The sequence below is a fragment of the Trachemys scripta genome, chromosome 8 (assembly GCF_013100865.1).
Source record: "Trachemys scripta elegans isolate TJP31775 chromosome 8, CAS_Tse_1.0, whole genome shotgun sequence".
Classification (NCBI taxonomy): domain Eukaryota; kingdom Metazoa; phylum Chordata; order Testudines; family Emydidae; genus Trachemys; species Trachemys scripta.
Window position 1 is genome coordinate 52589785 of NC_048305.1, and position 18758 is coordinate 52608542.

At 53.5% G+C, this 18758-nt stretch overlaps 1 protein-coding gene across 1 annotated transcript in view; it reads left to right on the forward strand.

Moving 5' to 3' along the window:
* The window catches only part of QSOX1 (quiescin sulfhydryl oxidase 1), a 36309-nt gene that overhangs the window by 7732 nt on the left and 9819 nt on the right, over positions 1-18758 (forward strand). The window contains exons 2-8 of the mRNA XM_034779006.1: positions 26-126; positions 7602-7650; positions 8117-8219; positions 10575-10665; positions 12676-12821; positions 15662-15796; positions 17459-17588. Coding sequence (XP_034634897.1) covers positions 26-126; positions 7602-7650; positions 8117-8219; positions 10575-10665; positions 12676-12821; positions 15662-15796; positions 17459-17588 — 755 coding nt within the window. The remainder of the gene's footprint in view (positions 1-25; positions 127-7601; positions 7651-8116; positions 8220-10574; positions 10666-12675; positions 12822-15661; positions 15797-17458; positions 17589-18758) is intronic.

Genomic DNA, 18758 nt, shown 5'->3' on the forward strand with positions numbered 1-18758 from the left:
AATGTTTGTCTGTGTGTCCTTTCAGAATGGAGTCCCGCGGTGAACGTTGGCGTCGTCGACTGTGCAGACATAGCCAATCAGAAAACGTGCGGGAAGTTTGGGATAACTGGGTTCCCTACGTTGAAGGTAAAGTGAGCACAGGCTGGGGTGGGTGGCAGGAAAGCAGAGCTGGTGCAGCTTCAATCTGTAGGGGTGTGTGTACTCTGCATTCTGTAGCGGGGCTCACACCAGTGCTCTAAAAATAGCTGCACCGGCAGTGCTTTGAACGGTGGCTCTGCCTCTGAAGCCTAGCAGGGGGTTGGGAGGACCTGGGCAGGGTGGCTCGCTCCAAAATGCTGTGTAGACACACCCTGTGACATTCCATGGGGCTGGTACCCCAGGAGGCCCCTGATCAGTTCTGCTGTGGTCCTGGTCTCCAGCCTGTGTTTTGGTTTTGGGTCTGAACAGCAGCATTGGCCATAAGCAATCTGAAACCACCCCCCTCCTGTTTATCTCAGCGCTTCACCAGGCAGACTGTGTTTGTTTGGGATATGGGTTGTTGCTTACCACCGGTTGGTCGGGGAGAAGAGCCCTTTGTTTGTGACGTCTTCTGTCCCTGTAAGACCGTGGCAGTGGCATTACCAGGGAAACCTGACTGGGGTGTTTCTAGGAATCGGCAACCTTTTGAACTTGAAGCCCAGCTGGCTTTTGTCCCTGATGTGCAGCTCGCTATCCCTGAGGAAGGAGTGAGCCTTGAATTCAACCCAGGGCTCTAGGACCAACTCCTGTATGAGATGGGTTCTGTGCCTCCTAGAGCACTTTATTCTTGTGGCTTCTTCTGGCCTGTTTCTTTTAACTGTTTCCTCTCCCTGTCAGTTCAGCTGAATGATGACCTTGCATCTGTTTATATAGCACCCCAAATGCATTCCTGGGCATACACGTAGGAATCGCTTCATCCCGCACTGAAATGCAGCCACCTCTGGAGTGAAACACAGTAGCTGTTCAACAGTACACAACATCCCTTCTCAGGCATCTAGAACAGGCAGTGAAGAATACCATATCCAAGTGAGATTGCTATGGGGATCTGGGGAGGCAGAATGTAGTGAGGCACAGAGGAATTTGGCCAGGAGGCTGGAGCTAACAGCTCAACTCTTGTAAAAAGTACCATGGAGGTCTGCCACAAGTGACTTTACTTTTGTGTCTATTCCCTAAGCCGCAAGGGTGCTGCACGATTTCATACCCATCTGTTAAGTGCTTTGAGGCTTCCCGTATTGGGTGGCTCTGTTGTTATTGGCAGTCGAATTGCGATTCCACCTCTTGGTCCCGTGCCCAGCAAAAATTGTGTAAATATATATAATTTAAATATTTCCTGATGCAAACAAACCCCAGTCCAACATAAGCAAGAATGCAAAAGCCTCAGAGATGCCTTGCTAACAGGCAATGAATTCCCATAACTTGGAGTTCAGATGCAGGGCTTCATTATTATTACTATGCACAGGGCAGGAAAATGGCACCAGAGTAGTAAAAGGTACCCTCCATTTTTCTTTCTTGCATTTCTGTTGGGGACTCCCTGTAATGAGCCCTCTCTGAGGTCGTAGTAAGGGAGAGCAAAACCAGAGTCTGGTATGTCCCTGTTCATCCTCCCTTCAGGTTCCCAGCACACCTCTTGTCCTGGCTGTGTTCCTTTCCTAAGGAACGCGGACTCTAAGTGCCTGAATCCATTCCAGCTGGGAGGACGGTGTGGTGCCTTTGATCTGGTGCAAAGGGGAATACAGAATATGACCGTTTCAAATGCCTCTGTCACAAACATTTCCTGAGGCAGACCTAGTGCAGTTCCCGCAAAGTCCTTTAAAGAGACGTGTCAGTGAGTCCTGAGCAAACGTCACCGTGTTTCCAGTGACCCTTTGGATTATTTGAAGCCGGGAGAATTCTGTGACTTGTTTTTTGCTGTTTACTTTCTGCACTAGCTGGTGAGCTTCCTTTGGCTGAGCTGTAACCCAAGCTAATTGATTGCCTGTTAAGTGACAGGATGCCAGACTCCAGGGTTGACATTCCCTAATGTCGGTTCCTGGTCAGATCTCCTGAAGCGAACACTTTATGACTGGCTACTCTAGAATTTACTCTCATGGTTGTTAACTTGAGTTAAGGAGCAGTCAGCTAGCTGCAGTTACAGCTGGACCGAAATCTCTGGCTGTGTCTTTGTGTGGGAGTTTTGACAGTGGGATAACTAAAGGCATGGGAGCGGCCCTGCTGGAGACAAGGGAGAGGTCGTTTTTAGCTTGATGTAGCTGGATGAGGTCAGCACTAAACCCTCCACCTGGGCTTGACCTTACCTAGATACATCCTGGTAAAATGAAAGAGCCTTGTTTCCACTAGGAGTTTGCAGCAGAATTGCTAATGCTCATTATCCCGCTGTAAAACCCCACCCTTTTTGGCAGTGAAAATAGCCTGTGTTTTTGTCTACACTGGGAAGATGAGTGGTGTATTCAAACGTGGTGTGTAAACACTACTCTACACCTAGTGTAGACAAAGACAATTATGTTTAAGAACATTAGCTGGTTGGGCTAACCCTAGGGCTTTCTACACTATAATGTGAATGTTAACACAGTGGGCGTGGCCCTGTACCAGGTGCTGAGTGGTGTTTAGAAACATGGTCATTCAAACGTGTTAGCTGACATGTTTTAAAACTCCGCTCGTTTCCCAGGTGCACATAAACCCTGTGGTGAAACCAGATGGGTGAGTTTCACTTCCCGGGCCTCGTGCACTAGCATGGAGCCATTGACAGGGTCAGGCTCCTCATGTCATCACCTACCATCCGCCCATCCACACTCACTCCCAGCTGGACAAAATTTGTCCAGCTCAATGCCCGCGCTAGCAATTCCCTCCAATCCCCGGCCATGTGGTGAGTCGTGTTTCAGTGTAATGTCTGCAGGATTGCCAACTTCAGGAGATCAGAGATCATGAGATTGGCCAAAAAATCATGAGATTTTTTTTTTTAAAGATGTTGTTTTCAGGTCAGTCTCTTGATTTTTGACTCCCTTCTCCCCCTGCCCAACCCCAGTTTGTGTGCATGTGACAATCAGTGTTGCCCGCTCTGCCACATGTACTGGATAAGGTGATTTTGGCCCCTGTTACAGGTGCGGTCACCCCTGCATCTGCCTGTCTTCTGCCCAGTAATTAATTCTGTCCGACAGGCCTCCATTGTTTCAGCAGCAGTTGACCCCCCCCCCCCCCCAAATCCTGAAATTTGAGAGTTAAGCTTAATTTTATTAAGAAATCGCATGTCTCGCAAGTTGGCATGTCTGGGTCTATAATCAGACTTAGTCCCAAAAGAGCTTATTTATTTAAATGCCTTGGTCTGTACCTTCAGAGACCTGCCTCTAAGGCCAGCAAAACTCCCCACTTGGGGCTTTCCTGCGTTGGGGAATCTCAAAATGTGAAGGAGAATTTCTGATCTCTTTCATTTTGTAAGTCAGTTTCCAGCCCTTTTCCTTTGATAAAGATAACAAAGTGAGGGTTTGTTCCAACTTCTGTTTGGGTCAATGGATTGGAGCCATCAGCAGCTCTAATCAAGGATCAGCAACTTGGGGATTTGCACGTCACCTGCTTTAGCTCAAGAAATATGGGCTGTATTTTTCTGAAACTCTCCCCCTTGTATAGCTGCACCTGTGGTAGTGGCTGTGGGAGCGCTAATATATGCCTCTTGCTGGTGGAGATCTGTGACCTTTAACCCACAGATATTATTACAAAAATAACTTTATTATAATAAATTATTCAATCATCGAATTCTAAGTTTGAAGGATTCAGGTGTGCCAGCTGTACACCTTACAACTGCTAAAGAATTCTGAATAGTTAAGCAACAATTAAAAGGACCTTAGAGAGAAACACCTCTCAAAAGAGACAAAGTCTAACAAGATAATGAGTCTGTTTGCTGAGCTTGTTTATTATTCAAATGAAGCATTTCAAAGGAATTCAGAGTGAGCAATCAAGTCTTGGAAGCAGTAAGCCATCTAGAGGTAGCCACTCAAGATTTCCATTTCAATAAAGAAAGGGGTGTCTGAAAAAAAAATGCTGACATTTGCGAGTTGGCATATCTGGGTCTGCAATGACAGGTCAAGTCCCTTTGGTTTGGTTTTTGTTCCCTCTGGGGCAGGGCGTGTTGGCAGATGCACAAGAGCCATCTCAGGTAATAATGGGCACTAACCCCAGCGTCTCACACACCTGGGCAGGCCAGCTCTGCCTCTCACCTGCCCTAGCTTTGACTCGGGGAGCCCTATGGCTGGGTTGGTTGCCAAGAAGAGGGTGATTGTAAAAATCCACCCAAAGTTCCTTTCTGTGGCTGGCTGGAAAAAGAAACTTGCCGGATTCCTGGGGTAATTACAGTCCTGGGATCAGCCTAAGAAGAGCTCCAAACCTGGGGGGAAATGAGTGGGTGTGGATTGGGATGCTCCCTGCTCCTGGGGGTCCTGTGAGACCCCTCAATCCGCTGGGTACTTTAATTGGCTGTTGATGGGGTAGAACCGAGTGCTGGAGCGATGACCCTCCCCTCAGATGCCACAGGAATGGGCCTGATGGGCTAAGCCCCTCGCCTGGCCCAAAATACAGCGCTTGAGCCTGTCTTTAACAAGGCTCCCAAAACCCAGAGGGGCCTGCTGATGTGGCAGTGGCAGTGCTACAAGGCCATTGGTTGGCGCGGGGTTGGTGTTGTGTCATCCTCCCTCCTCCCCGCCCTCCCCCAACCCAAGCACCTTCTGCAAACAGCTTTCGCTCCCAGCCCAGCCTGGTTAGCAAACATTTGCCATGAGATTTCACTGATCCTGCTGCCCTGCCTGCATAGAGGGAGGGCGGAGAGTGCACAGCTGGCATTAAACACAGAGGGCACATGACTGTTTGCAGCAGGTACTGTGGGGCGGCCTGTATCCTGAGCCCTGGATACATAGAGCAGGCCCCCCTCTGCTGGTGAGCCTTTAAAGGGACTGGCAAAGAGGTAGGATGAATGATCCCCAGGGCCCAGAGGTCACTGCAGCTGTATGAGGTTGGCTGTGTTCCTGGGCCCTGGCCAAAGGAGAGAGTGGGCATTCATCTCCCACGCAGCCCCCCTGTGCCAACCCTCCCGCCTGTCTTGTTGGCCCTTCGCTGTAACCACTGGCCTGCCACTGGGCAGGGGACTGAGTTCTCCAGGGGTGCTGCTGCATCAGATAAGCAGCCTGGGTGGCTGGCCCCTTTCCGCCATGCAGAGCTGCAGCCTTAGCACTGGCACAGCCCTCCTCTGGGCTGGAGGCATCGTCGCATTCTTGGCCATCTTGCTGCGTCCCTTGTCCCAGGGCAGGGCTTCACACACCTGCCGTTCCCAGAGCTGACAGGCAGCTGGTCAGTCAGCCCGGCTGGCTCCTCCAACAGCAGGACTCTCTCCCCGTCCAGGTCCAATGGGCTGCAGCCCTTACGCTGTTGAGCCTGGCAATTCTCCTGGCTGAACGCAGCCATTGGGGGGATGTTGCTGCAGTGCCTTGGCATGCGCAGGATGGCAGCCTCTCCCCCACCCGCAGCACGGCTGGGCTGTGAGGTCTGCTGCCCATGCTCCCCAACGCCATAACTGCAATGGGAACATTGGCAGCTTCCTCATCTCTGTCACGGTCAACTGCCGCGTCCCAGGCTCTGGTGCCGGTGCACGGCAACATGGCCACATATTGAACCCTCACAGAACTTCCTGGAAAGGGCAGGAGCCCTAGGCTGGGATGGGGCATCTTCCCCATGGAAGCATCCTCTTCTGCAGCCCGTATGGTACGCACACACTTGTGCCCCACGCCCCTGCAATAAGTGATTCTGTCTCATCACTTATCCCTCCCCCCAGGCCAGCGTGCACACCAGGCCCCGGGGGAGGCAGAACTGGCGTGCAATGCTGACAGTGGGCTGGGGACACTCAGCTCTGCCCCTTTAACTCATTGGATCCAGACAGGCTGTGATTTCTGCTTCCCCACTGTCTAACTGAGAGTGGGGCTCTGACAAGGGCTAGTTGGCAGAGGGTCAGCCTGGAGAAGCCAGTAGTCTAGGGAAAACAACCAGACTAGCCTGGCAACTGCTCCATCGATTGGGGTAGTCTGCCTGCCTTTAGTCTACGAGGATCATGGTCGAAGACTCCCATTGTTCCTGCTTGGTGGCAGCTGAGAGCGCTCGTAGTTTCCTTCTTTGGTGAGGCGCTTGCACTGAGTGCAGCGAGCCAAGCTCTTGTCCTGTCCAAACTGCACTGCTGCACTATGGCACTTCACCTGGGACAGAGGGTGGCCTCCCACTTCCAGAGCAGGCCTGGCCTTTGGGAGATGTCATGCCCACACTCCAAACAGCATGGATATCCAAGCCATTCCATTACGGGTGCCATTCATGGGGCTGGGTTTGATCTATAACCGAGATCCTATGTACCCTGTAGCCAGGTGACGTAAATTCTGCAGCACAATCTCTGCATTTCATAGTGCCCCAGGGCAGCCGGCTGGAAATTCTGTCTGCTTCAGCGGAATTAAAAAAGGTAGACTTTCCATGATTGAAATATGAAGATGAACGATGTGCTTTGGCACAGAACCCTGCCCGCCATTGACCTTGGTATTAAATGTCATTCATCTGACGTGCTTTTAACTTTCATTGTACTGCAGAATTGGCCAAGCAGGGCAAGCTTGAAGTTTTGGCATCTGGAGAGGGGAGATCGAGAAAAGTTTTGCACCTGTGCGCTGTCCCTGCAGGCCAGATCCACTGATAGACTTGTTGACAGCCCCCAGATAGGAATTCTGAGGGCTGATGGTGGGAAGGTTGCAAGATGTGTGTCTGGATGGTGATTGGAGAAGAGACCTTGACTCTCCAATGCCCGCTCCTCCTTCCCACCCCCAGAGCCAGCATGTGGGTTTGCGTTCAGGATTAGATGAAAGATCTGTTTGCTCCCTGAGGCATTTGCCAGGAGGTGGGGTAGGCTGCTGAGCAGATTTGTGTCTGGGGAGTTTCACTGAGTCTGAAGTGTGTTGATTGATTTATTGCACTTTGTGCCTGTTTTATTGATTGATCTGCAGGTGCTTAGAGACCTTTTATAAATTGGCAAGGCCTACTAGCTGGAGCATTAGACTGGGACCCCAGGAGGCCTAGGGTTCTATTCCTGGTTCTGTCACTGGCCTTCTGGATGACCGTGGGCAAGTGACTTCACTGCTTTGTGCTTCAGTTTCTCCATCTTTTAAATGGGGATAATGATATTGATCTCCTTTGTAAAATGCTTTGAGATCTACTGCTGAAAAAGCTATGTAAGAGCTAAGTAGTAGTATTAGGTATGATTAAACTCGCTTGGGAAAGTAATAAACTTTACCTTCTGTATAGCATTCTTCAGCTCTGCTTCTCAAAGCGCTTTACAAAGTAGGTAAATATTTTACAGATGAGGAAACCGAGGCAGGGAAAGGCAGCAATTGGCCCAAAATCACCCATCAAGTTGGTGGTAGAGCTGGGAATAGAACACAGATCTCCTGAATCCCAGTCTGATGCCTTAGCCATTGGACCATACTGCCTTACGAGTGCTCTGTGGGTTGCAATGAATGTTGTTAAATGTTCTCCAGATGCTCCTGCGGACACTCTTCTCTTGTGTTTCTTTTCAGTTTTTCAAGGCCTTCTCCAAGAGCCCTGAGGACGGGACAAAGATATTCCGTGAGTATCCACAACCTCCTGGCTCTTTAATCCTTGCTGGACTCCCCTGTTGGAATTCGCCCGGCTGTGGCAGTTTCCTTTCCATTGCCGCCTGCACGCCTGCTGTGTTCTAGACTAGGGGGTGGTCAGCGAGTGCTTTCCCCAGGGGAGGGTGGGAGGGCAGGAGGTGTTGGTGGGGGATGACTCATGAGAGGGAATCACCCTGCAGGGGATAAATGAATAAAGCATCTCAAGCTTTGCAAAAGAGATGTGTTCCTGCCATGCACCATTAATCAGCCACTGGAGGGGCTGCCAGGTTGGGTTGGGGATATATTATACAGTATGGTCCAGTAGCGCTCAGTCCCCATGTGACACTGCTATGGCTGCAGTATGGTTGGGATGGGTCATTGTTACCTTGGATACAGACCTTGGCTTTTTGTGCATGTTGCTTTGGTGGTGAGCTCTGTGTGTTTTGTTCCCCCTACAGATCCTGGGGACAGCATTCAGAACCTGAGGCAGAGCATCATCACCAACCTGGAGATGCACAAGGAGTCGTGGCCACCTGCCTGTCCACCACTGGAACCAGCCAGGTTATTGGAGGGGGACATAACAGCAGAGTGTGTGTGTGTATGCATGTGTGTGTGTTGAGGGGGCCTGGGGTGAGAGAAACAACAAGGAATGGACTCATGCTTAACCGGGCCACCAGTAGCAGTCCTTGAGACCTCTGCCGCATGTAGATGATGACTGTGTTCAAGGGTCTGCCCTTGGTTCAATCCCTGTTATCGTGTGGAATGGAATTCCTGCGGGTTGGGCTGGAGACCTGACCTAGGCAGTCCCGAGGAGGCTCCCGGTTACTCCCAGGACAGTGACACGCACTGCAGAGGTGTGAGCAGAACTGACGGCCTGGTGCCGGAGTGACTTCCTGGAGTGACTGTGATAATAGCACATGGACCAAATGAGGCAGGCAACTCTTTAGCCAGGAATAGGCACAGACATTTTTGAGTTGCCTCCTTGGTAACGTTCCAGACCTGCTACGTGTATCTCCCCATGTGATGCGCCCAGAGCTGTCAGTGTGGGGCGGGTTCCATTACCTACAAGGTTTTTTCCCATGATTCGTCTCTAACAAACCTGCCTGTAACTACAACCCCAAGCTGGAGAGTGGTGGCTGCTCGTATTCGTCACTGGGGGGGAGGGTATGTCCTGTATTGCTTGTGTGGGGGAAGTGTCAGTGCCCTCTGCTGTATCGAATGAGACTTGCTGACGGCCTGGGAAGGGCAGATGAGCCCTAGCGCTGCCCACAGCAAACAGATGCCCCTGGAATGGCAGTGGCTTGAATGTTTGGAGCAAGAGGCTGGGTTCTTTCCCCTGGGCTGCACATGTGCGGGGTAGTTGATGGTCCACATCGTGGCTGGGGGGAATTGCTGGTGGCACAGAGGTGCCGTGTCCTGTCCACTGCTGTCCCTGGTCTTCCTCCATGTCCTTAGATCCTAAAGTTTCCCTGCAAGCTGAAGTCACTGCTGCCCTCTGGCTCCTCCCTGGCTGAAAACCCTTGGTTGAGTCTTGCCTGTTCAGTGCAAGATCTGGGAGCATCTAACCTGACCGGCCAGACCTAGATAGCAGCCAGGACTCTGCTGTACAGAGGAATTCCTGGCTCCCAGCCCTGTGCTCGACCCACCAGACCAGGCTGTGCTGGCTACAGGAAAGCTCACCACTACTTGAGCCTGGAAAGCCCCTGTGGCTATAACCTGTTAATGCTGGGGGCATTGGGGAAAGGTATTAAGCCAAGAGGCAGAAATGGATCCGTGAAGCCAGCCAGGCAGCCTGAAAATCAGTGATGGAAAGAAAACTCCTCAGATCTGCATCTGGTGATTGCCAGGGGCGAGTGTGTGAGTCCCCGGGGGTAACCACATACTTGCGCTTTCCTCTGTGCCTGTGAAGCTGACCTGGCTCTTCCTGGGTATGAGTCACCTGGGTTGGGCCTGGCTGGGCCGGACAGAACAAAAGGGTTTGAGCTGCACTGCCCACCAGCCATCTCCGCCCACATTTCAGTGGAGGAGCAGGAGGATAGCCCCTGTCCAGGTGTTGAACACCACCCTGCAGGTGTCTGTCTACCCTCTCCTCCCCACTGTCTGAGCATTCCAGCCTGGGCCCCCAGCAGTGCCCCCTCCTTCCAAAGACACATCTCTGTACCCCTGCTCTCTCCTGGCTTCAGACGCTGCGCCGTGCACAGCACTGCTCCTCGGCAAAGGTGGATTTACTGCACCTCTCGATGCTCTGTAGGCACTTATCCTCTCCTGCCCCACCCTCCCCCCCCACGTAAAAAATGCAAAGAGACAGGCAGAGTTAATCAAATGCCACAGGTGTGGATGGGGGAATGAACCCCAGCCAAACTCCAGCATTCCAACCTCATGTTCAGGCTCCCCACTGTCTGATGCCCCACAGGGGAAATTGGGGGTTTCATTTACCCCCCCCTTCCACACACACACACTTCCCCAAGAGCAGGAGCATTTGGGCTCAGAGATAGGGTTCAGGTCATCTCTAATGTGACACTATCTGTGTCCTGATGAAACTGGTCTGGCTCTAATCTCACTCCTGGCTTTCACAGTAGACAGGGTCCTAACCTCAAGTCCTTCCATAATCAGTCTCCCATCTCCCGTTCCTTGGCTGACCCTGGCAGATTACCATATGGCCAGTGAACTGAAGCAGAAAACTAGGCTGGCAAGCTCCATGTGAATTGAACAGTGGATAAGCAGAGCTGATCTTGGCCACCTACCTGGGCGACAAATCCAGCTGGGTTCACCTCTGTGCGAGAGGAGCAAACACCCAACCCTTTGCCAAGCTGCTGTGTCCTGTGCTGGTAGGGAGCACGTTCTGCGCTGCTGGGGCTGGCGCGTTCACCCACTCGCTCCGTGTCACTGAGAACACCTCATTGTTTTCTCCTGCAGCGTGGAGGAGATCCGTGGGTTCTTTCAAACAAACAATGTCACGTACCTGGTGCTGATCTTCGAGACGAACGACTCCTTTCTGGGCAGAGAGGTGAGCATTGTTGTTTTGTTCATTATTTGTGTTGCTGTAGTACCAGGTTGGGTTGGGGCCTGTCACCGGGCCTCACTTGGTCACAGCTGAGGATGCCAGATTCAGGACAAACTGCTGAGAAATGGGGCAGACTCACTCCTAAACTGGTGATTATTCTTCCATAAGATATACCAAACCAGTATTAAAAGTAAACTTCTGTCTCACCACACTGATTAACCAGAAGTCAGAAATGCAGCCTCCTTAGGTATCCCAACCCTTGTTTCACCACCCAGACACTAGACTTTATGATGAGTGGTTATTTAAAACCAATTTAATCAACTAAAGGGTTCTTCTGATCCCAAAGGACCAGTCTCATACCCAGGTCAACATATAACTCAGATCTTACCCAATAATCATGCTGTAGCCAAACCTTTAGTATCTAATATCTAATAGTTTATCTATAAGAGAAAAGAAAGGGGTGAGAGTTAAAATGGTCAAAGGAATCAAATACATACACTCATTGGAAAGTTCTTGGATCAGGTTTGTAGCAGTGATGGAATAAACTTGCTGGCTTACAATGTCTCTGGTAACAGAGCGGGGGAGGGATAGCTCAGTAGTTTGAGCATTGGCCTGCTAAACCCAGGGTTGTGAGTTCAATCCTTGAGGGGGCCACTTGGGGATCTGGGGCAAAAATCAGTACTTGGTCCTGCTAGTGAAGGCAGGGGGCTGGACTCGATGACCTTTCAAGGTCCCTTCCAGTTCTAGGAGATAGGATATCTCCATTAATTTAATTTAATTTAATTTAACATCCAAAAGTTTGGAAGGTCCTCAGTCCATTGGTTGGAATTCTCCTGTTAGTGTAAGTCCATAGTTCAGAGCAGGAAAGAAGCAAAATGGAGATGCTACCAGGGTTATTTATACTTTCTCCCATGTGGAGGGAGTCTTAGTTTGTGGAAAAGTCCAGGCACAAGATGGAGTTCAGGGTCAAAGGAGCATGTCACGTCCTTGCATGCTTCAATGAGTCAGAGCAGCCCTTACCCATATTCTGGTTGATGCGTCCTCAGCTTCTTCTATGGCCTCTTGTGTGAGCTAAGTGTCCTTCAATGGGCCATCACCTTGAATAGTCCATTCACAGTGTGCTGACCAGACTGGATGCAAACTAACAACCTTGTGGGCATTACCAGGAGCAAACAAGTTTGAAATGCTGGTACATAGTCAATATTTGTAACTTCAGACACCAAAATGATACACGCATACAAACAGGATAATCATATTCCTTTTCCATTGACACCTCACATGACACATTTTGTACAAGATTTGTTCCAATTGTATAACAGTGGTATCAACAATGATCTATTTTAATCACATAATGTCACCAGGCCCCATTATGTGCTTCATGTACATGTAGTGAAAAGATGGCCCTTTCCCCAAAGACCTTACGGTCTGAGTAGATGAGTGAAGAGGCGAGTTCTGATTCTTCCCCTGGGCCCCTCAGGAATTAATATACAAAAATGTCAACTGTTCCTTGACTCTTTATATCCCTTCCAGTTTCCATAGCCATCAAGTGACACGCGCTGCAGTTAGGTGAGGCTAAGGCTCAAGTAGTGGTGAGCTTTCCTGTAGCCAGCACAGCATTGTCTGGTGGATCGAGCATAGGGCTGGGAGCCAGGAATTCCTGGCATCGTTCATTCAGGGAAAGTTCACCTTTTTTAACTTAGCCCTGGCTCTGCCACTGACCTGGGCCAGTCACTGAGTCTCCCTGCGTCTCATCTTCCCTGTCTGTAAAATGGAGATCCTACTTCTCCACCTCTCGGGGCTGTCGTGAGGGTCAGTACAACGCTTTGGAGGCATAAAGTGTTCCCTCAGTGCTAGATATTGCTGAGTCCTGACTCCTGCTGGGAGAAGCGGGGGCTGGAGCAGCCATGAGCATCCCACGCCACCCCCCAGAGGAGATAGCCGCTGTAAGCGGGCTTGGCCCTGGGACGTTCTGTTCCATAGCTAGTCTAACCCATGGACCATGCTGCCTTGCAGGTGACGCTGGACATGCTGCAGTACGAGAACATTGCTGTCCGGAGAGTGCTGAGCAGCGAGGAGGAGCTAGTGAAGAAGTATGGCGTGACTGCCTTCCCTTCCAGCTTCCTGCTCATCAACAACGGGACCTTCAGCCGCATCCCTGTGTGAGTCCTTCCCTGCCGGGACCCAGACGAGGTGGCCTGTGACGTGCCAGGCCTTCGCGTGGCAGCTGGGTGTGACGCTGGCAGGTGGATCCCATTGTACCTAAGGGGTGGGAGGATGAATCTTGGCACTGTGGGGCTGATGATGGAGGGAACTCACTGCACTGAAACGGGGAGTGTGAACCTCGGTGCTTGTGCACAGATCTCCCTGCCCATGGCCCTTAGAGAGAGATCCTGTGGCATTTGATAGGAATAAAACCCTATGGGTTTTATGGCAGCTCCTCTCCTATCCCAGCTGGAGAGCTCTGGCTCGAAATGGTCTATAGAGAGAATATTGTTCTCTGTTAAACACCATGGGACCCTTCCCTAAGGGATGAGGTGTGAATCCTGGTGCTGGTGGGCAGATCCCACAGAGATACAGCCAGCTCCTGTCGCCCATGGAGCTGCCCGGCTCCAACCTTCCCTGCCTGTTCTGGGCTGCCCTGTGTTGAGACACTGGGTGTGGCTTTCCTCCCCAGACTCCCCCACCAGCTACAGCTACAAACTGCTGAAAGCCCCTCTAAACTCAGCTCAGCTTGCAGGTGTTTCGCTGGCTGGGGAATACATCAGTGGACTTTGCAAAACTGGCAGGGAGTTAAGTTGTCCCTGACCACCTCCCTGACTCGGCCAGCCTCCCCACTTCTCCCCCTTGGTTTTCTAATTGCGGAAAAGTTCATTAGGAACCAGACAATGGCTGGTTCTGAAACACTGGCAGAGAACAATGGCACCGGGACTCAGCCCCTCTCGTGGGTTCCTGCTGCTGAATGGCACGTGAAATAGCAGCCAGATGGTGCCTTTGCACCCTCAGCGGATGATTGATGTCAGGCTGGCAGTGCAGGGAAGAGTGTGGCGGTGGCAAGGAGGTAAACAGACACTTGTGGCTTCCCTAGGAAGGGTCGTGGGGAGGGGTTGCTTGCCTGGGTAAATAGCCGAGCAGGGAGTTTTTCCTAGTGGGAATCGTGACATTTGCAAATCTTGTCTGTGCTGCTTGGCGTGCAGGGGACGGGGTGAGCCAGGTTGAGGGGAGGGGGGTGCTCTCTGATGATGCCAGCTTCACCCAAGAGCAGAGTCATTGTTTCCTTGCCGCGGAGCTGGTGGAGGGGAAAATTGCTTGTGACGACACCGTCTCTCCACCATCTGCTTGCAGGCGAACATCGGGTTGTAAAAGCAGAGCGGAAAGCGATGGCTCCTCGCTGCTGGCTCTCCTGGGCTTTCCAGCCGCTGCCTCTCACAGAGCCTGACAGCTTTGCTCATTCTGTGTGGGTTAAGTAGGGAGTCCTGTATTCCACCCTCTGCTCCCTCCGTCTTGCCAAGCTGTCCTGAGAGACAGCAAAACCTCCGGCAGCGCCCTGGGTGCCAGGGCTGGGTTTATCCTGCACAGATCCCAGTGCATCCGTACCCCCAGCTCTTGAGTTAGTGGGCGTTACTGATTCCAAGAGGGTAAAATCCACACGGACAGAACTGGGAATTGCCCCACAGAAGGGGGAGGAAGAGGCAGGTCCTTGAGACAGCAAGGGTGGCTGGATCAAGGTGGTGGCATATCTTGTGCTTCTGTACCTCTCTCCTCCTCTTATCACCTCAGCCCTAGCCTTCCTCCCTGCAGCACCGTTGGATGAGGGAGGCAGCACCGATGGCCCAGAGTAACCCCAAATGTTCTTCTCCCACCTTAAAGTGCTTCCTAACCAGCTCTCCTGGCTCTGCCTTGACATATTCCCTGAGCTGCCAGAGGAGGCAAACCCCATCCAGAACCTAGGGTGAAAGGAGGCTGCAAGGGATAGAGCAAAGCTGGGAGAGTGGCTGGGGGAACTGGGGCTGCCTATCCCCATGAGAGCCGTGCCCTTTCTCGTGCCAGCTGACCTGGAACGCATGCGGTGCCCAGTCAGAACCTGAGTTCTCTTTATATAGATAGTTTGGTTTCTAGAGCTCGCCCTAAAGCCCCATTAGGGACACTCTCTGCAGCGCAGCCAGTGGGACCCCAGTCTTGGCAGTCAGAAGAGGTGCTGGCTCTGCCTTGTCAGACTCTTCAGGGCACATGCCATGGCTGCTGAGAATGTGTGTGGAGGTGGTGGGAGGAGTGGAGAGCAGAGACCCTGCCCTGCAGAGAGGGCAGTCCAAAGGCAGGAGTGGGGCCATGCAAAGCAGGCTCAGGCTGATGGCAGCAGGACCGCTCTGGCGGTACATTCGGAAGGAGGCCAGGCAGGGTGCTCAGGGAGCTTGGCTGGGCCGAGCGGAGGGGCATAGCTGGGAATGGATGAGAGAGGCAAAGGAAGCTGTAGGGAGGGGCGCGTGGGCTGAGCACAGGGAGTAGGAAGCGATGTGGGAAGTGCCAGAAGCAGCAGTTCCAGACCAGGTGGACCAAGGAGGCAAACCCACCCCTTCCAGGCCTGGCTTATGTGCATGTCTCTCCGCCCCTGTCAGGGACAGAGCCTCATCCCCTTTCTAGGCAGCTGGAGTGGGCAGCTAGTGATTCAAGCGAGGCCATTACCAGCTGGGGCCACTCTGGGGCCACACGGCTAACAGTGCAGCTACTCTCCCATCTGAGGAGACCTGTGGAGGCCCCCTGGGTGTGTGGGGCCTGCTGGTGCATGTGGGAGGGTGGAAGCAGATGGGAACAGTGCACATTGTTATGCCAGGAATCCCACCCCCATCCCCAAAGACACATCTGGCCTCCTGCCTGAGTGACATACCTCAGGGTCGCAGGCAGCTATGTTTGTGGTGATGGAAGGGTTAATGGGGGTGAAGAGGTGACCCCCTGTGCAAGTGAAAGAGGCTCCTCTCACGTGTTCCCATTTCCTTCCCAACAGGCAAATGGAGGCGCGATCCTTCTACACCCACTTCCTGCGGAGGCTGCCTGGGGTCACGCGAGGCCCCTACACGCCGACCAGGGCACCAGACACACCGATCAAGACGACCCCCACCCCGCGGAGGCCTGCAGACCGGTGAGCACCCCCCTGTCTGTCCACGCACACACCCCCGCCGCAGAGCCCTCCCTTGGCTGGGTAAGCACTGGGCCTCCAGCATTATGACCGGCTTCAGGAACTTGATGTTTCCTGTGGGGGGCTCCAGAAGGCCTGGCCAGCAGGAGCGCTTGCAGACAAGGGGAGCAGAGGGATGGTCAGTCGGTGGAGGGTGGCTTGACAGGCATGAAATGATGGATACGATGCCAAGGCCGGGGCAAGCAATTGGCCAAAGTGGCAGAGCTGGAGGAGCGTGGGTACTGTATTGCAGTTTGGGGCAAGGGCATCATTCATTGCTGTCACTGGTCTTGGATGCTCAGAGAGCAACAGCTTCTTGCCATCTGGACCTGATGAGAGGGGCTGGGCCTTTCCTGCCCTTTTCTGTGCCGTTGTCCCTTGGCGGTGAGATCCGCACACTGGGCTCTGCGTGGGGTGGCACCATTCGGACACTGAAGTTAGAATGGGATGGGCCTGCTGCTTATCAATGCTGGGTCTCAAGGGCGTGTGAAGCAGCCATGCTTTTATGAATGGACCTTCAGGCATTGGCCTATGAAATCCTAGAGTGTTACACTCACCTTCCCCTACGTTACAGGGGTGATCAGTGGAGCTGACGGCCTCCCTTTTTTTTTTTTTTGTTCCGCTCCGGCTGCCCTGTAGGGGGCAGTGGCGTGGAGGACGGGAGCGCCCTGCAGCAAGCCTGGCAGGGCAGCCCACATCCTTCCCTCCCAGCCGACCAGAGTGGTGTGGAGCCCTCCCGGCAGGGGGCATGGCGGTGTGGCAGTGCTCCGCTGAAGCCCTGGCCGCCCCCCTTCTCTCTCTCCTTCTACCCCCCCCCCCTCCCCCAGCTAGCCGGGGCACATCTGCAGGGCAGGGAGTCCCCCTGCACCCTGGCTCCGGCCGCACTGCAGGCTGTTCTGGCCGCTGCGTTTTTTTGCTTGGGGTGGCCAGAAAGCCGGAGCTGGCCCCGGTCATGCTGCTTGCTCCTTGCCCCATCCCTTCCCCCAGCCCATCTCGCTGACTAGGGATGCTGGAGGTGTTCCCCTGCTCTGCAGCAGGAAGGGAGAGCTCATTGCCTTTCCCCCCCCAGAGGAGGCCTGCAAGCTCTGTGGTGGGGCGCATTCTGCTGGCATCTGTACCGTGTTGGGGTCCTGGGTATATTCCCTTCCACCCACCCAGTTCCTATCTGCCCACCGTCCCTCCTTTGCTTTAGCTGTGGATTGGCAGGCCCTTGGCTGTTGGTTTTGCTGTGATTATGGTGGGGGTGAGGAGCGGCTGTAAAACACAACCATTGTTATTCCTCTTGCTGCTGCAAGATAAAGAGAGCAGGCCCCTTTGACCCTAGCCCCATGGGGGTGAGTGCCATGCTGCTAGTGAGGGCACTGCGGGGGCTGAATGAAGCTGGAGGCTGAGCTAACCTTGGCCTCTCTCAGGGTGAAGCCAGACGGTGGGTCGTGACTGAATTCTGACATCCTCTCGCGGGAGAAGGGGCCAGGACTCGCAGCTGTAATGAGGGGTCTCCTCCTCCCAGGCGGATCCTGGGGGGATACAGTTGAGGTCCCTCACTGGAGCAGGGGCCAAGGACCCCCTTTCTGCAGGCAGGCTCAGTTGGTTGTTAACGCCCTGTTTTTCTCCTCCGCTCTCCAGCTCAAAGGTGTACATGGCTGACCTGGAGTCCACGCTGCACTATGCCCTGCGGGTAGAGGTGGCCCGGTTCTCTGTCCTAACGGGAGAGCGGGTGAAGGCCCTGAAGGACTTTGTGGCAGTGCTGGCAAAGGTGAGCGCTAAGGAGTCATCAGCCAGGCAAGGCCTGTCCCGTCTGTAGCCACCTCATGCTAAGAGCGGACGCAGGGCCTTTGCTGGGGCCTCACTTGACACCATGGCAGTCACTGGGCCTCCCCTTCAGTTGGATTAGAGGAGGGGCAGGCTGGTAATTGAATCCTGTAGCGAACGAAGCTGGGCATATCTCCTCATGCGCTCTGCTTGAACAGGTCTCCAGAGAAACCCGTCTCCACACCGTTTGCACACCCCACATTCCGGCCAGCATAGCAGCCCTTGTGACGACACCCTGGATGGCTCGAGCGCTGCTCTGCCTCAGCCGGCCTCTAACCCCCTCGGTTCTGGCTGCTTGGCCCTAGTCCCTAACTCCGCTCGAGCTCTGATTGTGAATACAGAGCCTTTGTTTAGATAAATGGGAAATTGGAATTGCATCGTCCCCTGGGCTGGGCGTGAAAATTATATGTGCCCTTCCCAAACCTTCACTGGTGACGTGACCAATCGCCTCGAGCCTGGACATGAGCCATGCCTTTTGAAACCCCACCCACCTGTGCTGAGCCATTCACCATAGCCACTTCCCCCTGAACCTCCTGCAAGATGGCACCACCGTGGCTGTGCTGCTGCATGCAGTCCTCGCCTGCGGGTACCACCCCCAAAGATCCCATTGGCTGCAGTTCCCTGTTCCCAGCCAATGGGAGCTGTAGGGGGTGGTGCCTGCAGGCGATGGCAGCACACGGAGCCCTCTGTCCTCGTCCTCTCCTTTCCTCCTCCTTCCCGCCCCCCCCCCCCCCCCCCCCCGAGGCCACAGGGACGTGGTGCCAGCTGCTTCCAGGGCAAGCAGGGAGCCTGCCTTAGCCCCGCTGCACCACGGGGCTGGCAATCCTGCGGGCCAGATTGAAAGCCCTGATGGACCGGATACGGCCCACGGGCCATAGTTTGCCTTCCCCTGGTCTAAAAGATGAGAAAGCATAGGTGCTGAGTTTCTAATCTGCTGGGGGGTGCTTCCCCCTGGCTCCGCCCATGCCCTGCCCCCACTCCACCCCTTCCCCCAAGGCCCCATCTCCGTCCTGCTTCTTTCCACCCCTGCTCCCTCTTCCCGCCCCTTCCCCGCCCAGTTCCTCCCCCGAGCGTGGTGCGCCCTCGCTTCTCCCCACAGTGCTTCCTGATGCCA